The sequence below is a fragment of the Melanotaenia boesemani genome, chromosome 20, assembly GCF_017639745.1.
Source record: "Melanotaenia boesemani isolate fMelBoe1 chromosome 20, fMelBoe1.pri, whole genome shotgun sequence".
In the NCBI taxonomy this organism is placed as follows: domain Eukaryota; kingdom Metazoa; phylum Chordata; class Actinopteri; order Atheriniformes; family Melanotaeniidae; genus Melanotaenia; species Melanotaenia boesemani.
Genome location: NC_055701.1, coordinates 19,805,812 through 19,829,276, shown reverse-complemented (window position 1 = coordinate 19,829,276; position 23,465 = coordinate 19,805,812). Strand labels below are relative to the sequence as shown.

At 37.2% G+C, this 23,465-nt stretch overlaps 2 protein-coding genes across 5 annotated transcripts in view; one reads left to right on the top strand and one right to left on the bottom strand.

The window, feature by feature from the left end:
* sptb (spectrin, beta, erythrocytic) overlaps positions 1-6,168 on the top strand; it is a 36,599-nt gene extending 30,431 nt beyond the window's left edge. For both annotated transcript variants that reach the window (XM_041971086.1, XM_041971087.1), the window contains 9 exons: positions 149-287; positions 640-724; positions 1,007-1,203; positions 1,320-1,396; positions 1,899-1,962; positions 2,120-2,370; positions 2,665-2,838; positions 4,446-4,488; positions 4,889-6,168. In XM_041971086.1, coding sequence (XP_041827020.1) covers positions 149-287; positions 640-724; positions 1,007-1,203; positions 1,320-1,396; positions 1,899-1,962; positions 2,120-2,370; positions 2,665-2,838; positions 4,446-4,488; positions 4,889-5,083 — 1,225 coding nt within the window. In that variant the 3' untranslated portion in view covers positions 5,084-6,168. The remainder of the gene's footprint in view (positions 1-148; positions 288-639; positions 725-1,006; positions 1,204-1,319; positions 1,397-1,898; positions 1,963-2,119; positions 2,371-2,664; positions 2,839-4,445; positions 4,489-4,888) is intronic.
* A 1,677-nt stretch (positions 6,169-7,845) lies between these two features.
* Positions 7,846-23,297, bottom strand: LOC121630675 (synaptosomal-associated protein 23-like). Of its 3 annotated transcripts, none has more exons than XM_041971090.1 (8): positions 23,155-23,297; positions 17,646-17,760; positions 14,367-14,408; positions 14,008-14,056; positions 12,502-12,619; positions 11,557-11,733; positions 11,107-11,251; positions 7,846-10,062 (listed from the first exon to the last, which is right to left on the bottom strand). In XM_041971090.1, exons 2-8 carry the CDS (start codon positions 17,700-17,702, stop codon positions 10,000-10,002), a joined length of 651 nt encoding a protein of 216 aa, XP_041827024.1. In that variant the 5' UTR covers positions 17,703-17,760; positions 23,155-23,297; the 3' UTR covers positions 7,846-9,999. The 3 variants fall into 3 exon arrangements, with proteins under 3 accessions (XP_041827024.1, XP_041827023.1, XP_041827022.1); XM_041971089.1 differs by lacking the exon at positions 23,155-23,297 and adding an exon at positions 22,955-23,109; XM_041971088.1 differs by lacking the exon at positions 23,155-23,297 and adding an exon at positions 22,164-22,276.
* Positions 23,298-23,465: the final 168 nt, after the last annotated feature.

Below are 23,465 nucleotides of genomic sequence, written 5' to 3'. Positions count from 1 at the left end.
AATTATCTCCACAAAGACAAAGATCACTGTATTTAGCTTTCAGCAGACTGGCTATCATTGCAGTTCCATTTCTTGCCAACAGAGGCAGACAATCTTGCTTCATTACATCACCTGTTGTGACTTTAAACCCTTCCCTCTTCTTCATTAGGGATGTCTCCTCAGTGGAGCTCCTGCAGAAGTACCACCAGGGGATCCGTTCAGAGATTGAAGCCAGGGAAGCCAAATTCACAAGCTGCATAGACCTGGGCAAGGCTCTGCTGACGCGCAAGCACCGAGACTCTGCTGAGGTAAGGTCTGGCCAGCAAAGACCGCTTCTTTTCATCCTCAGCTGGGAATCAAATTGCTGCTTTCGTTAGATTTAATTACTTTTCTGGGAGTAATTGTTCCTGTCTAGTACAATAGAAGCAATTGGGGAAATATATTCTGCTCTTCTGACATCCACCAAGGAGACTTTAAAGCAAACACTAATTACAAATGGAAAAACCAAAAGAATTTAAATATGCTATTGACACTGGCCTGAATTTAATGTTCAGTTAATTACTTTACAATAGTAATTCTTGGAAGATAATAGACGGTCTTGGGGCTGAGTTGTTTAATATTGCTGATATATAACCATGACTGTATGACTGCTTGTGTCAGATCAAAGAGAAGCTGGTGCAAGTGATGGAGAAAAGGAAGGAAATGATGTTCAAGTGGGACGACAGATGGGACTGGCTTCGACTCTGTAAGTAAAACTGCACTTGCCTTATACTATGGCTTAAGACTAAATCCCATACATGCATAATTTATTTCACAAATCTTCAATGAAATGCCAAAAGTCTTATGATTATCTCCTGAAGAATCATACTTGTACAAACAATTTTACACAAAGAAGCTTCATGCAATAAGAACAACAAAAATTTCTAGGAAATATCCTCATTTAATCCCACATCCTGTAATAAAAAATTGTCATCTAAATATTTGGCTCAACAAGGAGCTTTTTAAAAACTGCTTTCAATACATCCAGTGCTGGAAGTGTGTCAGTTTGCACGAGATGCCTCAGTGGCTGAGGCCTGGCTGATCGCTCAGGAGCCCTACGTGACCAGCAGAGACTTGGGCCACACCGTGGACGAGGTGGAAAAGCTCCTCAAGAGGCATGAAGCCTTTGAAAAATCCACTGCAGCTTGGGAGGAACGCTTTTCTGCACTGGAGCGCCTCACCACGGTATGGAAAAGTGATTTGGTTAGAAATGTGTTAAAAGACATGAGCTTAAACAACCAATTCATACAAAAGTTGGTAGTAATGCAAGTTACTGATCTGAGAACAACACTGTGTTGCAGCTGGAGTTGTTGGAGTTGAGGAACCAGCAACAGGAAATTGAGCAGTTCATTAAAGACGGGCAACGCTCAGACAGCAGGTACAGACTCGAACACAAGCTTATACAGCACGGCATGAATGAGCACACAGGAGTACATGGAGATGGCATCATGAAAGGATAAATGCTGCGATACTCTTGTGTTTTGCTTTTTGTCAGTAAATCCCAAGAACAGATTAAAACCAACAACAAAGTGATTCATATTTCTGTATCTAAAGCCAAGTGTGGATTATTTAGCGCCCTAAAGCTCCATTGTCACACAAAAGCTACTTAAAACATATAAATGATTCACAACACAGAACTGGATGACACATTTTTTAATTCCCACATAAGTTACTGTATTAAGTCAAGCTCTCTCTCTCTCTCTCTCTCTCTCACACACACACACACACACACACACACACCTTTCTTTTGTGAAATACACATCATATATTTTGACTGAATTTTAAAACTTAGAAACAAATGAGGGTTTTTCAGGGAACCTGCTGGAAGGATTTCAAACCTTCAGCTAGTCATATAGAGTCTCTCCCTGTACTTCCTTTAGGAGAGAAGATACAGGCTTTGTAGAAGAATCTTCACAACTCTACACTATTGAGGAACAGACTCTGGTTAGTATTTTTATCATCTGTAATTAAAATAGTTTCTAGTAAAGAAAATTCTTCTTTGTTACAATTTCCAAAGATGCAAGTTGTATAATTAATGACATAATGTATAATTAATGAATATTTTATGCGTTGGCCTCTTTTTCCTCTGCTTCTGCTCTAGTCTGGTGCAGTGGAGCCCAGTTCAGGTCAGCTGGCGGGGACTGCTGGTGACTCCACAGTACTCATGGTGTCAGAAATGGGAGAGAGTGCTTCGCTGGAGCGAGAACCCTCTGTCTCTGCAATGACTACAAAAGAACCCGAGAGGGCTGCCACCATGCCCACAGAGCCCCTCAGAGGCCAGGCAGTGCTGATGGAGGGCATGTTGGGTCGCAAACATGATGTTGAGGGCTCCGGAAAGAAGGCTTCAAGCAGGTACAAGAACCACAGTGCTACTTTGTTTTGTGTTTTTGTTGTTTTTTTGTATGTTTTGGCTTCTTTACTACATGCTATTTAGTATTTGCATTAGATGTGTTGTTCATAAGGCTAAGTTGCTAGTAAAGATAAATACATAATCAATAATCAACTGCAATTACATTAATAGACACAGTTTTTGCCATAACTACATCATATGGTGTGATGCTAATATAATTCTAAATTTAGGTTTTAATGGAGTTGTGTTAAATGGGAATAAAATAAATGATTTTCCTGCTTCCTCTTTGCACTCAGGTCGTGGAACAACCTGTATTGTGTGCTGAAGCCGGGTCAGCTCTCAGCCTATAAGGATGCCAAAAGCTTTGGGCATGGAGTGACGTATCACGGCGAGGACCCCCTGTCCCTCAGTAATGCCAGCTGGGAGATCCTCACCAACTACAAGAAGAAAAAACATGTTGCCAAGCTACGGTGAGCATCATCTCAATCTTGGCTGCTTCCCTTTTAAAAGAAACGATAATTTTTTTATAATTAGCCTTATTTAGACAGGATTACTGTAGATAAGAGAATGGAGTGCAGCTTCATGTGGCAGACTTTCTTTGATATTTTTTGTGCAGGAATTGTGGTTTTAAAAGAAATTATTACTATGAATACTAGACAGCTAGCAGACTGCAGGAAATCACTGCTCCCACCTTCACCACCCAGCTGAGAAATCATGTCACTCTTAACCCTCCTGTGACAGCTAACATGTTGCTTTCAATTAGTGTGCCCATCAAACAATGAGGTATAATGTGTAAGCCTTAAGGGTTTTGGAAGGTTGAATGTCTTTTCTTTATTTTTTTTAAAGAGCCAGGCTACCTGTTTAAACATCATCCCAGTCTCTATGCTAGGCTAACCACCCTCTGACATCAGCGTTCTACATTATTAACAGTGCAGTATAAGACTCTGTCTTTTTATCTAACTCTCAGCAAGAGGGCGGGTAAGACTATTTCCGAAAGGCATACAAGTCTACATGGTAAATTTACCTAAATTATTTCTGGGTTTGATGGGTAACAGTGCTGAAGGGCTGCTTCAGCTTTCACTTTGTTATTATTCTTTGGTTTTCAGAATCCATCTGCAGTCTCCTGATATGTCATCAATATGACAACAAATCAGCTGGGTGCAGGTTATTTTGTGCAAAATTTCCTCAATTATTTAATGAAATGAGCAAACCAAACCCCTGCAGCCAATGCACATTAAAATAAATGCTTTCAAATGTTAATGATCTGTTAAAAAAAAAAAAAAAAAAAGATTTCTACTTTAATCTCAGCTCTTCATTGACTGAGGCCTTAAATGTGAGTAGGAAGTGTCAGCTAATTACAGTTCCAGGTATTTTTTTAGTGCTTTCACTCTGTTGTGTCTCTCAGCAACTGTGGACTTCCACAGTCAATCTTATTCCTGACTCCTAATCAACACCTGCACAATGTAAATCTCTAAACTGGAAAACTTTTAGTTAAAACTGCACATCTACACATAAGCAAATACTGACTAATTTAGGAGTGGTGGTATACTAACTTGGACCACATGGTAGAGTGTTGCAACGATATGCTAGACCTCAGTGGATGGATGAAGTTAAATTTGAGCTCTCTAGTTACAATCTTCAGGGTATGCTGGAAGGGGAGAATGGATCACTTAATGAAAAAAAAAACTGAGACACTTTGCCTGCTGCTAAGTATTAGGTTGGAAATAATCTACTTTGGGGTTGTGCGACAGCTTCTATCAGTAAAGGGTGGACACAAATGTCACAGAAGCAGTCAACAAAGGGAATCCAAGAAGAAGAAAAGCAGGCGTGAAGCCTCAAAATGAACTACCCAAACAAAGAAAAAAAAGAAAACATAAGCTGACGTTTCGGAAAAGCTGGTTTATGCATTGAAAAGAAATTTTCAGTTCAAGTCACATTCGAAGAAACATAAAGATTTCTCTCTTTTGTCACATGCAATTTAACGAGATGAGACGAGATGACCAAATCAAACTTTTAGAAACTCAGATTAGTTCAAATTTCTGGTCTGATTAAGAAAACTTTTCTTTCTCTCCCACAGTCTTGCAGATGGCAGTGAATATCTGTTCCAGTGTAAAGATGAGGTATGTTTTTTAAATGCTGAGAAAAAGCATTAAATCAACTTTTGAACAGGTTTTTATGTATCATGACAATCCGTGTTTTGTTTTATGATTGATCCCCCACCCCATGTGCTGCTGCATGTAGCAGATGAAATCATGCGGGAGCACATTTAGCAACATTATTCCTGTATGGACACAACACTAAATTGATTTTGAATATTTCTTTCTGAAATACCAGCAGCTAGTTGTGCTCTTAGTGAGTTTGCCATTATCCTTATTACTCAGATTTAACCTCACAAAACTGTTTTTAAAAACTTCAACTTGTTCATTTACGCAAATAGACAAACACACTGGTCCCTCTGGAGGTGGACTTCCCTTTGTAATCTGATGTAGTGTGTGTTTTCCTTTTTGTGTTTAACTCTAGGAAGAGCTCCAGCGCTGGAGCCAGGCCATGGAGAAGGCCGTTCAGACCCTGGCAGCGGAGGAGGCGTCGGGGCCCTCGGGGTCCAAAACCCACAGCCTGCCTGCTCCCTCCTCCTCCTCAGCTGCCCTGCCTGAGCCCAGCTCTGCCAAGAAAGACAAGGAGAAGAAGTTCAGTCGTTTTGCCAAGAAGAAGTGAAGGAGCTAGGAAAGCCATCGGGACAGGGAGTTGCCTTGGCAACCTGGAAGGAGAAAGTAGTACTTGTGTACAATCAATCAGAGCAAGCTTTTTATCACTAGATTTTTTATATTATTTTGTGAGAATTAACAGATATTGTAGTGTAGGTTAATGCCATCACTTTTTGCCTGTATTTAAGCCAATATATATTACAAAGATCTTTTTTTCTTTGTGTTCTTTTTAACAAATACCAGACTCAAAGCATTAAATTAAAGCACAGGAATGCTCCTTTCACACTCAACCAAAGAATGTTTGTAAAACCTTTTTTTTTTTTTTATTTACCTGCAATTTCTCCCTTTCTTAAGGCATGCTTTCATATAGCCATGTACAATATAAAGGCCTCTAATGAACATAAGGTGACTCAAGAGTACTGAATGGTACTTTGATTAATCTGCCTTATAAAATGGTTGTGAACTCTAATACTGTGCTGTTTGAGTTTGGAGCAATACATGCTACTTACAGAGCCGGAGTGAAGTGAATAATCCAGATAAAGCTTTTGTAAATGCTGTGTAAAGATTTGATGATGTGAAAAGGGTAGTGCAGTGCTGTACGATGCACACACACATACATCAAGCATAACTGCAGTTGTGCAAACTATATTATCTATGCACTGAGAAAGGTTTGTCTTTTAAGAGATTTTTAATTGGCAACAAGCAGTCATGTGACACCACTTGACAAAATTTAAATATAAAACCAAGTCAGGATGTTCTCAACCAGTAAGTTATTTCTGTGAACGTACACTTGTTTATCAAACTGAAAATGTAATATTTATTAATTAACATAAAAACAGTATATATACACACATATCTACAGATGCATGGAGTATGTTTTATGTTAGTCTGATATGGTGCTATTGTGATACTCTTTAAACTTCATTAAGACCAACTTGACATGCCTTATTTGTCTCCAACTTTGGCTTCCAGTGACAGAAAACAGGAATGCTTCCTGCTAGCATGCAGAAATCTGGGGTTTGTTTCATAACGGTGGCTCACAAGTGCAGGTCTAACAAACTCACAAAGTACCAACCTGTTTTCCAGAACAAGTCTTTCACTCAAAACTAGAACCAATAACTCATCTGAAATGAAAGTAAACATAATGCAAAACATGTTTAACACCAAAAATGCAGAAGTGGATTCAAGCTCTGGCAGAAATATAACCAATGACAACTTTTGTCTGAATGCTGCAGTGGGGAGGTCAGGCTCTTCTCAGTAAGCATTAACACTGCTATACCTCTCAGTCATATGGCTCTACTAGTAATAATGACTATAATAATTACTTCAAAGTGTTTAGGTCCCATGTCAAAAATGGCTTCTTTTGTAAAGTTGCAAAATGTAAAGACTGAGTATTTTAGAAAGTGAAAGTTAATGATTATTGGACTTGGTTTGTGGAGGTAAGATGTGTGTTTTGCATAAGTGTGGATATGCAATTATATGCCCCTTAAATTTAAGGTGATTGTACAAACTAAAGCTAAAGTCACATATCAGCCAGCTTAAAATATTAGGTATGCAAAAAATGCACTTCATGTAAAAAATACATTAAAAGTGGAATACTGATTTAACACGGAGGAAAAAGTGTCAGACTTGCTGAATTAAACTCGATTTAACAGTTGGCCTTGCCTCATGAAGCACTCCTCCAGTCTGGCTAGTATTAATTTATTAAATGTTAATGCAAAAAGACAATCAAATGTTGAGTGCTATTATAGCAAACTAGATTTTAAACAAGGTGCTTCCACTTTTAAAAGCATGTTAAGGGCAATAAAATAAAATAAATAAAATAAAACCTGCACCACCATTAAAGTTTTATGAAACCGGCCCAAGGGGACAAGCTGAAGGCTGTATGAATCTCTGATTTTCCAGATCGCACAACAGGACCAGGAATGCTTTTTATCTAAAACCAGGATCTTTCATTGTAGAGTTGAGGGAATGTGTCTTTATTATGAATGTGATGGAAAGACATTTAGGATTTTAAATAAATACTAGCTAACAAAACAGAATTAGTACAAGCAAAGAAGAAATAGAGCTTCTGAACGGCATTTTTAGATATTTCCTGAACAGGATGGTGGCTTTCAGTCTCACACTGCCGTCTTGCCTTGTCCTGTGGGCGCTACTATCCTAACTCAAGTGACCTCATGAAATAATAAAGCCATGTGTAAGAAAGACTGTTCAGCTCAGTAGTTCTTCAGGAAATGTGGTAGCATTGTGATGATCTCAGTGTAGTCTACATATATTTATAAAGCAGCTAGACAATAACTATTAGTCTTTTATGAAAGCAGGACAAGAAAAGAATAGTGTGCATCACATGTATGCTATAAAGAACAAGAGTCGTATTTCTGTTATAAGTGCACCTCGAAATGGTTTGAAAGCCTTGCATCTTGTGTATTCAGTCGTGTTTTTGCTCACTGCATCTACAGTAAACTCAGATTGTGACACTCCTACTCGTACATGTTCATGCACTTTGTTGACTCCACTTCTTCCCATTTCTGTTCAGTGGTTTTTAATCTGCATTTTGTACTCTCTGGCTATGTAAAATATCAAGAAATGAGGGGAATATCATTATACATTTTGAGAAAATAAAGTTTAAAATTAATATCCTGAGACTTTACAGGTTGGCTTTTTTACGAGCCATGTTTTTAATTTTTTTCCCTAGCTTTCTTTTTGGTTTGTTTTAGTTCCCATGGACAATTTGAGTTCTTGGTTCTGTCAAGCAAAAAAAAAAATCTGATGAAGATTTTTACAACAAATTTATTGAGTACATTTTTATCAGAGTGAGGCTTTAAACACACACAAAAAAGGGATTTTTTTCCTTAACAGTCATCCAATGAGCAAGCTAAATTCAAGCTGCAAATGTTTACATTCAAAACAAACAAAACTGTTGTATTTACACTCCAGTGGCTGTTGGTAATGCAAAGAATAGATGACAGCTTCATGCTAATCACATCTCAGCTCACCAGTAACAAGCTGAGGATGATCACTTATGGCAGTACAAAGCCCTGGATAGCAGTTTATTTCAATCTTTACAAACTCGAGTGGTGTATGCCTGCAGAAAAGCATACAAATAATTATTCTACCTCAAAACAAATAAGCCAGGAGCTGCTTGCGAGACATATTTTCAGAATATGATATTACTGTATCATTAGTCAATTTTTCCTCAGCGAGGCCTTGACAGAACCTGCCAGGACACATTTAGCTTCTGCTTTCACCCCTTTAACAACTTTCATTTGCATACTGTATATATTTGTGCATCTTGCTGCCAGCACTCATTTACCACCCTTTAGATGTAATCATTTTTATTGTAGCGGTGCTGTGAAAACACACTCTTTACTGGGCAGATGCAGGAGGAACCTTTTGTGACACAATTGCTGTTACAACACAACTTTAAAGCAGCTTTGAGAGGCTAAAAAAAAAAAGGCTCTCTGCATCACTACCCACTAATCAGATCCAAAGCTCTTCTGGAAAAGTTCATATTCATTTCCATTTCTCTTTAAATTGCCAGAAAGTCAATGCCCTGCTGATGTAGTCAGTACATAACTAATATGAGCAATTACACACTATTAAAAACATGTGTTATAAGACAACATTTTTTATACATTTACAGACTGTGCAATTAATAAACTTGGGGAAATTAATTTTCTGCACATTACCCGATTTGTGTAGAAGCCCGAATAGGCTATTAAATTCTCCTGTTGGGAGCTATAAATCTTTATTAACCAAGAGGTAACAAAGAAGGAAGGGTGTACTTAGATTAAACAGAATGACTACAGGCAATAAACAGCTACAGTATGTTTTAATATTTACATCAACACTGCTGTGAGAGTGAAAAAAACCTCAAGAACACAGACATGAAGCCCAGCAGCTGATCTACTGATGTTCAGATACTGCTTTATTTCCCAAATTAAACATTAATAAAAAGTTAAATAAATGCTTTAGGAGGTAATGATGAATTCTCTTGATATTTACCAGCTTTGTTTCAAATGCGATCAACAAGCAGATGCTATATAATGTGTCTAACAGCAGGTTGGTGCAAATAGTCACAAAACTTTAATTCCCATCAGTCAGAAATATTAAAATGTAACATTAGATTGCTCTCATTTGGAGGGGATGCTTTCAATTCCAGCATAAAAAGATTAGCCATGATTTACTCCAAAAGGCACAGTGTGTTCATTTCATTTTTACATCTGAAATGGCAGAAATGACATGAGAACAGGGAGAGAAAACTAGTCACAAATAATTTCTGCTGAATGAATAATTAAATAGGAATATCTCAAAATAACATGACAATAAATTTAATTACACAACAGATGTAGAATTTTAGTAAGATGCACTTGACCAAAGTTGGTTTTTCTGAAACTACCTGAGGCTGACTTAAAGACAACATCAGTGAGGATCAGTGGCCTCATTCTTACATGTCACAACACACACACCAAATGTTCATAGTACTTGACTTTAAGAGGAAGGGAAATGAGATTGTTGGGGAAAAAAAAAAAAAAAGAAAAAAAGAGTGAAAAGCAGCCGACCTGTGCTTCTCCCCTCACTGTGAATGTTATATGCTGCCACAGGCCTTCTACTTATTTGGTATCAAGCAGCAGTGACAGGCAGTCAGTCACTTCCTCTTTGGTACAGTTTCTGATGCCCACACTGCTTTTCACAGTCCAGCTCGACTATGTAGACGTGTGTCATTAAGATGTTGGAAAATATATACGTTTAAATATCTTTGCATCATCCATTTATGTCTTAGTGCAGAAAAGGCAGGCACACTGCTGACAAAGTGTGTCAAAGAAAGTGTGCGTTTGTGCATGCACAGCAGAACAGTGTGTGTATGTGTGTGTAGCAAAGAGGCTCAAAGTTGATGAAAAAAAGACTAGCAGAAGGATTCCTCATCTATTTGATGAGCTTGTTGGCTCTCTGGTTTGCTTCATCGATGCGTAGTTTGTTCATGTCCGCCTGAAGGAAAAAAGAAAACAAAGAGCTGCAACCAACAATGGATTTACATTTAATGGTAACTTTCTCGCAATTAAACCTCATAATAGTGTACAGAAGAGCATAAGAGTGCACATGCACACCCTGTATGTGCTTTTCTGCATCGCCGTTGGATCACAAGTAGGAGGCAAGTTGTCTGGTTTTGGAGCAACATCCCAAAAGAAGAAAGGATGTGCAGCAACATTTTATAGTTCAAACCACTTTTCTGTGCTGCTTTTAATACCAAATAGATAAAAATGTCCATTTTTTAAACTGGCCTACTCTTTGCTTGGGCTTAAGTCTGTCTCTGCTGGATCACCTGCAGCCTGTTGACATTTAATCATGTGTGTTTTTCTTTCATTTTGTCTATATCTTTTTTTTTTGTTTTGTTTTTGGGTGGGGAGGGTATAATGTTCTTGTTATTTCTAAGTTAAACATATCTTTGGTTAACACCTGTTTTAAATGCACTTATAAATAATGGTGACTTGACTACTTCTCAGACTTTAGCACTGTAGAAGCACATGGTGCATGAACTACAATGCAACAGTTTGTCTCTGCAAGAGTTTTAGTGTTTTGCACACTTGCATTGTATCAGTTTACCCCATTTGTCCTGGTAGATAATCCTTAAGTCCATCTAATAATTGCTATCCTTGTGTTTCTCCTTATATGGGAGAAATCTTTGGAGTTAAAACTCTTGATTTTGGCTATTAAAGAGCCCCTGTTACACTATCAGGCCACCAGCATCTTCACTGTCAGTTCTGGGGCTCCCTCAGGGCCAAGGGAGCAGGGATTTTGACCCAGTAAGTACTACTGGGCCAGACAAAGCTAACTGGGCAATGAATAACTGTCACAGTGAAAGGTGTTGTAAAGTGTACATAGAAACTGGTAACAGCCATGAGTATCTTGTCTTGTTGTCTGACAGATTAGGTGGATGTAGTTATTTCCACACTCTTATTTTTGATTAGTCAGACAACACAACATCACTTTCCCCACAAATATTTGTCTCAGTCGAAAGGTCATTAATCTCACCTTATCAGTGACACGGTCAATCTGTACGTTCTGCTTGTCTATTTCGCCACCCATGTCAACAGCCATTTTCTTCAGGTTGCCAATGATGCTGCCGACTGCCTCAAGATTCTCCTCCATTTCATCCTCGCGTGCATCGTTGGTTACCCTACACCACAAAGTAAGATTTGTTAATGCAAAAAGAGTGCCAGATAAGTCACTAATAAGCCATAAGTCACATCAAATTAAAAACAAGCCTTTACATACCCAAGTATATAACTTAACCAAATTCAAAATGGCTAAAAATAAATAAGATAAACAAGTATAAAAGTATACATAAAAGTTTATAAAACAAATAAAAACATAATAGAGGAAGCTGAGCTAAATAAATACTAAATTAATTCAACGTTATGACAAAACACTGATGTTTGTCAGATTCCAGATTTTTAAGAATGGAAATGAGCAGGACCCCACCTCTTGATGTACGGACCAGTTGGTGCCGAGGCGTTCACCTGGACTGTTTGACCATTGCGAGCAGCACTTGAAGGCTGTCTTGACACTACGTTTGAGCCATTGGTGTCACCTTCACCCTCAGTTCCTCCAGTACCCCAGGTGCGCTTGTAACGTGAGTCGTTCTCAATTGATGAAACCCTGGAAGAAAAACAGCAAGTCAAGAGTGAACAAGGAAATCCAGGTATTATACCTCAAACACAAACCCACAGAACAACAGGTTAGTAAGCAATTACCACAATCACACCTGCTGCTTATTGAAGCGAAGAAGATAATAAATTCCCTACCTTATGTCTTGATAATCAAAGTATCTTCTTCTCCAAAGTGAAGGCATTTTAGAAAGATTGTTTTTATTTAAAACCAAGTATGATGAACCACAACGATTTTTTACCTCGATCATTTTGCAACAAACACACATTTGACAAACAAATTAATGTCAGATTTCCTTCAACACTGTTCGCTATTAGCAGCCACATTTTGGAAATGGCTGCTCATTAAAAACCCTCTAACTGATCAGAGTGGCATCTTGTAAGTGATTGATAATAACAAAGCTGTTGAATAATTGGAAGAGGTTCCAGGAGTGTTTCTGTACTCCCATTACATTTATTTTTGCCCAGTAGAGGTGCAAATCAGAGCAGCAGCGAATCCAAAAAAAACTTTGCTGCAGCATTTTGAACAAATCACAGCACCACACTTGCAAAGGAAACCCAAATTACTACAAATTAACACAAGACAAATGCTGAACTTTATGATGATTTTAAAAAGAGTGATCATTGTTAAGTTCAGCAGGATATAATAAATAAATGACATTTATAAATAATCATGTCAGCACAGCACATAAAAATCTCCAAACTGGTAATAAGCATTACCAGGACACTGGCATTGAGTCGCTTAGAGTGTGTGGTGTACCTGTCACAGGGGCAGACGCAGAGGCCACAGCACTTGGACAGGTCAGTCAGGTTTTTCTCAGCCTGTCTCATGTCCTGGTTGATCTGGTCCATGCCCTGTTCTACGTTCCTCAGTTGTTCTAAATCAACAACAAGCATAACATTATGTCAGAGTCTGCTTTTTTTACACACTTTCATACCTTACAAACTCGTCTTATTAATTCAGTCCATCAACTTTATTATCCAATCTTAGAAATGAATAAAGTTCACTGTTAATAACCGAGTTACTGCAGAAAAAAAAAGGATTATAAAATCTAAACAGGGTGACATTACTAGAGTTAGGTACACACATAAAGATTATCGAGCTGTTTTTATCCTGTTTTACCTCTTCCCAACCAAGGACGGCAAACACCCGATTATCTCAAGTCTTACAACATTTTCCTACAAAATAATCATTTGGTCTGAGGTGTGTTATGATAATCGGCTCCGAAAAGGGTTGTGGCCGACAATTGGAAGTACTGAACATGTTCAATATTTATGACCATATTTATGAGGTGTGGGAAGCTGACGACTCCTCAGTTGTGATTCTGTGGATTGTGACATGGAACAAAATGTAGCCAATCAGAGAGCGAGCTGACTGGGGAGGAAGGAAGAATATAAAGTCAGTGTTCACGCTGTGTCCAGTCTGTTTTTATTTATTTATTTTTTCTTTCAGTTCTGGATTTTTCTGTTAATAATAGTTGCAAGACCACCATCATTACTTCATCAATTGGTGTGTTTTCTGGTTGTTGCCATGGTTCTTCTTCTATATTTTATTTATTTATTTTATTTTGGCTCAGAGGACTAGATTGTAGATCGTTTGTGGGACAGAATCATGTGTGTTGTTCTGTGATTAGATTATTGGAGCACAGCACACACAGTACGATGAAAACTGTTAAAAGCCTGATTTTTTTTTTATTTTTATTATCTTGTTCGTGGTCTCGAGGAGATAAAAAAAACAACTCATAAGATAAAAAAAAAAAAAAAATCATTGTGTGTACCAGGCTTAAGATAGTATTTACACATGCAATGTAACACATTAATAAATAAATAGCAAAATCAGAGATGGATTATTAACTAATGCCAACTATTCTTTCAGTGTCAATAACAGTATTTTCCCCCATATTTGCAATGTATGTTGCAGATACAGATGTAAAAACAGAATAATTAGCATATATCATCATCAGCTGCCTGCAGCCACTCAGTGAGATCACAAATTAATTCAGCTCTAGTTTAGAAAACATTACTTCTGGCGTAATGTTCTTTAACCTGCATGAACTTAATTTTTTTTCCTTTCTATTTTTGTTTTTTTAGTGACATCCTTAAGACATTGCCTACATGAAAATGACTGCCTCAAGTGGTACAAATTATCAAGAACTCTGTCACCTTGAATAATTACAAAATGACTCAACAAAACAAATATGTTCATAGAATGAGATGTAAAAAAACTAGCAGTGTTTTAGCTGTAGTGTTCAAGCTGTGCATTTACCTCCTTGTTGGTCAAGCATCACCATGGTGTTGATGCCAGTCTGTTTGCTCTGAAAGAGAAAATAAGCAACACATTTAGAAACAGACGCTATAGGCGGGAAAAAAAAGCTGAATACACTTCAAAATAAATAAACATAATGCCTTATTCAAAACTTAATATTAGAAAAGTTAGTCAATAAGGTTACAGAGTAGGATAGAGCGTCAAAAAAGTTTTTAAATAGCCTATAGAAATAACATTTCTAACCAGTTTGTGGAACATTTTGTCCAATGTGATGCAAGGTTACATAAATCATTGTAAGCTTTGGAGAGGCCACATGTGATTTGTGCTTAGTGTTGGGGAGAAAACTGCCAAAGGCTTACCTCCTCTGCCATCTGTAGCATCCTCCGTGTGCTTTCCAGTGACTGTGGACAAAAAAAAGGGTACATTTTATAAAATAATGACGTGTAATAAAGTTTGTAGCTAAAGGCAGTTTGCACAAAAAGGGGAGAGGAAAACACCTGGAGCAGTCACTTCTCAGTATGTTTTTATTTTTATTTGTGAGAAGTACTTTTCTGTGTTATGTTGATTCTGACTGACGGACTCATCCAAGAGTGAATTCTAGCAAATGAACTGAGTAATGTGAATGTGGCATTAAGAGACAGAGAAAAACAAAGAGAAATCAAGAAAGAGAAACGGATGAACATTGAAAAAAGGAAATGAGAGATGCAAGCGATAAGTAAAAGAATGAAGCTACACCTTACAAATGTATTCACATACATCAAAGAACTAGAAATAAGAAAATAAGAATCTTAATGATAAACCTGTGTGATGGTGTCTTCCTGCACTCTGCCCCGTTTTATCTCAATGACAGTTAACTGAATATAATCTTTGTTTACAGTCATTACATAACAATCATTTAGGTTGAAAATGTTTTCCTCAAAGACTTACACGTTATATTTAAACATCAATATGTTATTTAATAAAATGATGGAAAACAAGTAATTTGTCATTACTTAAAGAGAAGAAATTAATACATTTGCATTGGTTTTAGATTATGTCCAAATGTTATTATATCTAGGTGGCAAAATAACAAAAAACAAAGACATTAACTCATGACAAAATTATTCAATAACTCAAATGTCTAGGTTTAATTTGTTTTTTATTTTCCCTTACTTGAAATATTATATTTGGAAGGTTTGTTGCTTTATGACTATGTAAACTAAATGCATGCAACACCACCTCTTTTAGCAGTCACTGATCAGGTGAGGATGAAAAGGTCACACAAGTCAGTAGTCTAATGCACAATAGACAAAGACAAATGCATACAGAGACGGAAAGTGTTGATGGCAAGCTGGAATGCAGTCAGTTCAGGTGAGTTACGCCTTTTCTGTCTCTATTAATAGCAAGGGCAGCAGAAAAAGAAGTAGATCCAAAGGATTCAGGTGCTCCATTGTTTCCATCACTAATGAACAGTTAACTAGAAAGTGAGGACCAGACTCTCTGTTCTCTCCTTCTGTGTTATGTTTGCTCTGAATACATTCATCAGTGAGTTGAGAAACAGACAAACATGAATTGGCGAGTGGGATGTGTTGAGCTGAGCCAGGTTTCTGTTGGCTTAGCCAGAACATCACTTCTGTGGATGAACATTACATTATGTCTCCTAGAATCATTGAACTTGGCTAATTAAGCCTGGAATGACTGTCTCAGCCAAATTTTCCAGATTGGGGTACTGAGACAAATCTAACATACAAACAACTGTGGGGTATTTTATTATTTGCTTGGGGTGGCTTAAATGAAAGCACAACTTGATGAGATATGTGTGGGTAGGGCTGGGCGATTAAATTATCTCAAAATTAGATCAAGATTAAATTTATGTCAGTCTCAGTGATAAGCATGAGACATTTTCAGTTGATCCATCTACAGAGCCCAAACTGTCAAAGTAGTTGATAAAAATTGAAAGACTGTATTTATTGTATTTCTGTGAGGTGACCTTCAGTGTCATGAAAGAAATAATATGTGTTATTGTTATAATTATTATTTAATATTAATATAATTATGTAATATAACAGGATTATTAGGAAATATTAAAACAGATTTAAACAACTGGCAGTGTCAGAAAAGACGGCTTATGTTTGATTTCCTTCAGAGGATCTCTTAGAACAAATTCTGATGTCCTGATATATTGTGAGCCATGATATGAATGTTTTAGGTATGAGTTGTTACCCAAGGCCAGAGAGGTAAGCAGAATTAGCAGAGGGACCCTCCTATTTCCTTGTCCCTTGTATGATCAACCAGGCAGCAGCAGTAGGAAGACGGAAGAGGTGGAAAGAAGATTGTAGGTTAAGTGAGAAAGCACACAGAGAGAACAAAAGAAAAACCAAACACAGCTAAGAAAAACAGCAAGTGAAAACTATCAAACCATTACATATAAACTACATTCAAAACTATACAAGGCTGTAGTGTGTTATGTTAAAAGAACAACCAGAGCAAATCAGTTTCCCTCCATTTAAATCAGATGGCTGACCATGTGCTGCCCTGGAGTGCTGATTAAACAATTATCTCCAAAGATAATAACACAGAGCTGATGCCACTCAAATTGTCAAAAGCACAGTGATGTAAAAGAGCTATCTGACTAAATTAGACATAAAGCTTTACACACTTTCTATATAATACCCTTCTAAACTCTGAATACAATCTAAATATAATAATTCTCTTACGATCTTTTAGATTTATAATATAGAGTCCCACATAATGTGTTCGCTTTTTACCTACTCTATATCAAAAATATGTGTTCTGCAATGAGGTTATGGCTACAATAATTATTTCATCATAGTAAATTCTCATTTTAAAGTCTCCCAGGCAGAGCTAATTAAAATAATTCAGTGCGGTGAGGCATCAGTAACAATTAACCTCATTCTCTGCCCCTTTATGGATTTAAATGTTTTACATTTGAGTATTTGTTATTCCGACATTATAGGAATAACACATTCTAGGATATACCATAATTAGCCCTTTTTATGAGAGTTAAATGCCATAATACCACTAATGTTTCTATGGTAAATATACATCCAGGAGGCAATTAGATTAACATTGCCTCCATTTACGGATCGACTCAACAAATGAGGTGTCTGTTAATTAGTGCGCTATGGAGGCAGTGGCTGGTGGATTGTTTTAAACTTTAGACAAAGCCAGGCTATGTTTCCCACATCTTCCAGTATACATGCATGCCCTCTCCAAAGTGTGTAGACTACTACTTAGGTTATTCTCAGCTCTTGCTGCGTTAGTTTTGATTAGTTTGCATTTGAAAATCTGGTTTTTGCTTCAGAGCGCTGTTCAAACCTGTCAATTCTTGTGTGTGGTTGATTACCTCAATCAAAGAAGCTGTGCAGTTGGTACAGTTTGTTTACAGGATTACTTGATGTTGTGCAACGATTTGCATGGAAATTTTACTGGATGTGGTGTATTGTTCACATTGGAGATGACTGACTTTTGATGTCTGGAACCACAACTGGATCCAGGAGTTCTTTCTTCAACCTTGCCATATAAAGATGCAGGTACATACTACTACTTTCAGGCTGAGTTCACTAAAATTAAACGAGACCATGATAGAATGCGAGGGAGGAATAGACTGTTTTTACACCGTCTGTGTGACTTAGTACCTCATCAGTCACTTGGTTGGCTCTGATTGCCATCTGCTCCACAGTCATGTCCTCCATGTTGCTGCTGTCCTGTTTGGGGGCCCCTCCTGTGGCACCAAGCTCAATATTCTGAGGCCTGAAAGAGAGGCAGAGTTCACAGCTCACTACATGGATTGCATCAGATGGCAAAAATCATTAAGCTACAAATACAGAACAAACTCTTGAATTCTGGTTTAGGAAAAAAATAATCATGGAGTCTTACTTTTTTGTTTCTCCTTAAACATTTTAGATAGAAAACCTGTGAGTATAATGATTAAAGAACAAAACTCTCCAATCGATACATGTAATAAGCCTGACACTTCACAGTAACCCAAAAAAAAAAAAAAGTACATTCCTATTATACCTTTGTGTTCTCATGAGGATAAAACTCAAAACACCATTTCTCAGTTAACTGAAATGTACCTTCAGCATTTGACACAGAGTGTCCTGTATCATCAGGTGAAACCAATACATTCACTGTATGCCAATATCTGCCAGTGGACAGTCTGACCAATTTATTGACTGATGTCTCACTTTAATACATTAATAATTAATGCGATAATGCACAAAATACTTACTGGTTAAAGCTCTAAAAATGGATCTCTTTGCCTTTCTCTGGTTTCATGATAAATTAAATACTTTTCAACTAGGTTAATGTAATAAGCATGCAGGCTCTGAGAAGTTTGCCAATAAAATCTTAACTAAATAACACTCCACCCACTTCTACATTACACAAGTTCAGCTTTTCAATTTGTATGACACAATGGAAATGCAAGTCAAAGCCTAAATATCTTAAAAGATCAGGTTATAGGAGACTCCAAGATAATGGTTGAGGGTAATACCACAGAACAAGTCTTCTTCCATGCTGCCTGCCACTTATCCTAAATATGGAAAATGCATTAAAGGATAGAGCATTAAGGACAACACAAGTGAATTACAGTTTGGTTAGTGCTCATGTAACCCATATGGAGGGGGAAAGAAAATGCAAACCCTAAACAAATCAGGCTCTTTTTCCCCTCTTAAAGAGCATTAGAAGACTGAGCACATACAGCAGGCTTAGATATGAGGCTGATAGAGCCTGTCAATCTTAGCTCCAACGGGGCGAGAAGAATCATGTAAAGTTTCAATGAGGGAAAAGAGATATGAAGGCTGTGATAGGGAAATCAGCATTTAAATTTAAAGTTAGCAGCTGACAGTGATATACTTAATTATAGATTTACTACAGTGTGAAACTTTAATCAAAAACATTTGTTATAGACATACCAAAGTAGCTGATTAATACTTAACACAGTTCTGAGTTTATAGGAATAGAAACAGTAAAACTAAATATGACAATTAGCCCCATTGTAGTAAGTGACTGATATCAAAGCAATGTTGAGAAAATAAGCTAATGAAAATAGATAGTATTGTCGCTGAACAGAAAACAATTAAATCATGATTTAAATGAGGTGTGTTTTCTTTCTGGTTTGAAAAAAAAACATTTACTTAACCTTTCCTGACCATTTAAGTTGCATATATAATATTAACATAACTGCAACTCTAATACATTATATACACACTACTAGGAATAAATAAATGTAAATATCTGCAATAAATATTTTTTAAAAAGGTCATATTTCATTGACATTCACAAAGAAATAACTTTTTAAAAAGTGACATTAGACTTTGTTTCCATACAAAGATTTGCAACTAAGACAATTAGATGAAACTGAAATGTAACATCTTATCCCATAATCAAAGCTAATGTCAGTCAAAATGGGATGTTTAAATATTAATGACAAAAACTGTGAACAATAAAACAGTCCCACGATTTAACGTGCTATGAGAATTTAAAGCGGAAACTAATAAAATGCGCCAAATGGGAAAAACAAGATATTGTGAAACTGAAATTCAAATAATGTCTAAGCGGTTCCTCAGGGAGCTTAAGAGGTTGCAGAGTCAATTACATAAACTCCACTAAACTATTAAAGTATGAAACTTACGTAACCGACAGTATAACTATTTAACTGCTGCCTGCTGATTACATCAGGACATACTGACTCAGTGTGTGACAACTCAATGTGGGCTGTGTCTGATGCACATTCAGATGTCACGATCTCGGTACAACAGCAAGGCAGGCTCGAGAACATGTCAACCAGAAGCTGTAAGCTGCAGATTTTCAAATATAGGAACTTTTTCACATGCAATACAGAATGAGGGAATATAGTTTACATCAAGATATCTGGTTTTGAGCTTTATTTCCATTATGGCAAGTGAAAATCCCTTTTTTCTTTAATTTTAAGAGCATTTAATTAAATATACAGCTACTTTCATTTCAGCAAATGTGCTGCTGATCCTTAATAAAAGCACTCATAGCAAGAAGATCGCTGGTTTGAGCCTAGGGGCCAGTGGCCTTTCTGTGTGGAGTTTGCATGTTCTCCCTGTGCATGTGTGGGTTCTCCAGCTTCCTCCCACCGTCCAAAGCCATGTTAGGTTAATTGCTCACTCTAAATTCTCCCTAGGGGTGAGTGTGTGTGTGAATGGTTGTTTGTTCCTATCTGTGTTGGCCCTGCAACAGACTGGTGAACTGTCCAGGGTGTACCCTGCCTCTCACCTGTTAAAATGCTGGGGTAGGCTCCAGCTTACCCGCGACCAGTAATGGACTAAGCAGTACGGATAATTAATCAAAGGATGAATGAATATGAATGTATAAAAATAGATACGAAATTTGTTTCATATCGCTATTTATATATTTATTTTTCCATCTATTGCAAAGAAAGAAATTCAGCAAAATTCTGGCAAAATATGGGGAAGCAGATAATAAAAACATATACTTCAGAGTAACACAGTACAAGGTACAAGCACTAAAATTACCAAGTTATGTGCATAATGTGCAAAGTTTAAGTAATAATTTTTATAGCAAAACAAGAAATGCTTTCGCAGTAGAAACAAATCCCATTTATCCAGTAATCTTGATGCAGTCCAGTATCAGACTATACACTAAAAGAACTGATGAAACAGCAGGTGGGCAACATGAGATCAAGCTTATTACAAGCAAAGCTTTAAGCCTGTTTTCTGTGATACAGATGAACTATACCTAGTCAACGGAAGACAACCAACCATCCACAACCTCCGTTTTTTTTTTGGGGGGGGGCTTTTGTGTTTGTTTTATAACAAGTCTAAAGTTTCTGGATAACAATGCTCAGGAAGGACAGCTTTATTTCCTACTCTGTTTCTTCCTCTCCTGTCATCTCCTTTTCCTTTAGAGATCAAGTGACATTTTCCTGTTTTGCAAATAACCCCTAGACTTTAAGTTCCTTGTCAAACCTGCAGGGGCAAAAAAACCCATTATAAATAAATAAAAAAATAAAAAAATAAAAATAAAAAAAAAAGAGCAGGAAAACAGATATTCTACTTGGCAGACAGTTCAGTGGATTTAATGTTGCTGACTCTGCTTTTCCCCCCTTTTTTCTGGACAAGAGAGCACATTTTTCACAAAAGGTTGATTTGCTTTTTTTTTATCCAATCATTGGACAAGTGAGGTGTAAGTTTACAAGTGTAACATTGAAACAGGACTTATTCACACATATTATTATACTCTTGAGAGCTGCAAAGAAAGCAACTGAACAAGTCAACAGAACAGTAACAATCATACTTTTCTTAAGGATGTATTGAATGTCTTAATTTTATATCAGTGATATTAGTGCCTTTAATGGTCACTTTTTGTTGCAAATCTAACAACTTGCCTCAATGTGCCCACAGTGTTTCCTTATAGCAGTGGTCCCCAACCTATCTTCCTTGGGGACCCCTTCATGCAAATATTAAAAAGCCCTGGACCCCCTGCCCCACCCGGGGCTAAAACCATGCTTGTTTTATGCTTTCAAAAGGGAGATTCTAAATGTATTATGGCTAAGTCCTGTCCTTTGATTAAACCAAAGTTAAATAAACAACATTTAGTCTTACTTAATATGGGGAAAATGTGTGGACATTAATCACAATGGCTCTGAAAGTTCAAAGCCTCTGAGACCCCCTGTACTCTTTGGGGGACCCACTTGGGGGTCCCGAACCCCAGGTTGGGAACCACTGCCTTATAGCATGTGGCTATGTTCCACTCATGGAATATCAAACAATATTTGATGAACCTTGAGTTAATAGTTTGTACCAATGAACCTCTACAGAAGAATCACACGTGAATAGCAGAAAGCAACATGGAATCCAGCTGATAGTAAACAGATTAGTGGAAAAGATTTATGATCAGCTCAAATACTTGTGATCTCGAATTATGTAATAATTGTTACAGGTATAAATGTAAGGTAAGCAGAATCAGGATACTGAGTTATCCTCAGGTCTAAACACTGAGGTTGAATACATGCCAAACATGGATAGTACACTTAATCAAAAATATATTTTGGTTTCTGTCCACACACTATACTTTCACTTAACATTTGAGAAAACAAAACTGTGATACCATATGAGCGCACAGGCGCATGGAGAATAATTTAACAATCCTTAAGGACATACCCATTCATGCTGTAGAATCTTCACAGCACCAACAACAAGTGCCCAAGACAATAGGTCCAACAGGGAAACGCATTTCTTGTTCTTCTACCCAAACCTGTTCCTCCAGAGCTTACTGCAGCACAAAGTGACGTTTATTCTTATCCCTGCCTGAATAATATCCTCGTTCTTTATTTTTTAACAATTAGAAATTGTGGCATTTTCCCCCTTCTTACAGCCTGTTTTCAATATGGAAACCAGCATTTGTTTTTCTTTTTTTAAGTGAAGTGTAAGTAGTTGGTCAGGGTAGCTGACTCATAATACTGACCTGTGTGCAATAACAAACACAATCGAGGGGCCAATGACATCATGCTGTGTAGCTCAAATTTAAACCATGATCTTTTGTTTCTAAATTAATACATGATAAAAAAATAATAATAAAAAAAAAAAAAAAAAAAAAAATACCCTACAGTTGATAATAAAATATGGGTAGATGGGTTAACAGATGGTTTATCATTTCCACAGTTAATTTTAAATGGGCGCATGTCCACACGCGCATGACCATGGTTATTTATCAAGCTGGCCACAAAGTTAAGTGCTGAGCAACCATCTAACATGTGTCACTTGACAAACAGGTAGCGTTTGGCTGAAATATCAACCAAAGCATTAAAAAAGCGCAGTCTGAAGCAAGGAAGTCACTCCACACCCATAACAACAAAGTTGACCAGATAAGTCCCAAAACAACTCTTTTGAACTCAATAAAAAGGGTAAAAGTAGACATAGAACAGTATAAAAAAGTGTCAAAGTTTTCTTACATTTTCCAAAAAGTTGTAGTTGTGCTCAAGAATCTATATCGGAGCTATAAATATATATCCAAAATCCAGGGGCAACTATTACCCTAGCTAACGTGCTACTAGCTTGGTAGTTAGCTAGTTCCGCTTCCCTGTCAAGTACCTAACGCCACTACTTCAACTATGTTGACAAAAAATGTTGAGAGATATTTATCAATACTTACTGTTAAACTTCCACGTGAACAAACGCGACCTCGCTCGCAACTCCTCCTTCTTTGACGGTATGTGAACTTGGATTTGGTAACTCCCGAATTCCTTCACTGCCTCCGCCGTCTCAGAACTGGAAAGTGTGTCGGTTGGTGCATTTATGGGTCGTCGGAAATCACAGAATTCCTTGAATAGACGGGATATGATGGCGTCATGAAGTAGGCTACCCACGCGATTTAATCGATTTAAATCACGTTTGTTTGATTTTAATTTTCATTGTGTTACATTGTTTTAAAACTCACAGTTGCTATTTTGTCTTTTTGTTGTC

Excerpts from the sequence above, each read along its gene's own strand:
- LOC121630675 (XM_041971088.1), bottom strand. Across the intron at positions 14,057-14,366 it reads TGCTACAGATGGCAGAGGAG|AGCAAACAGACTGGCATCAA; the intron begins GTAAGCCTTTGG and ends TTTCTCTTTCAG. Across the intron at positions 11,734-12,501 it reads TGCGTCTGCCCCTGTGACAG|GGTTTCATCAATTGAGAACG; the intron begins GTACACCACACA and ends TTTTTCTTCCAG.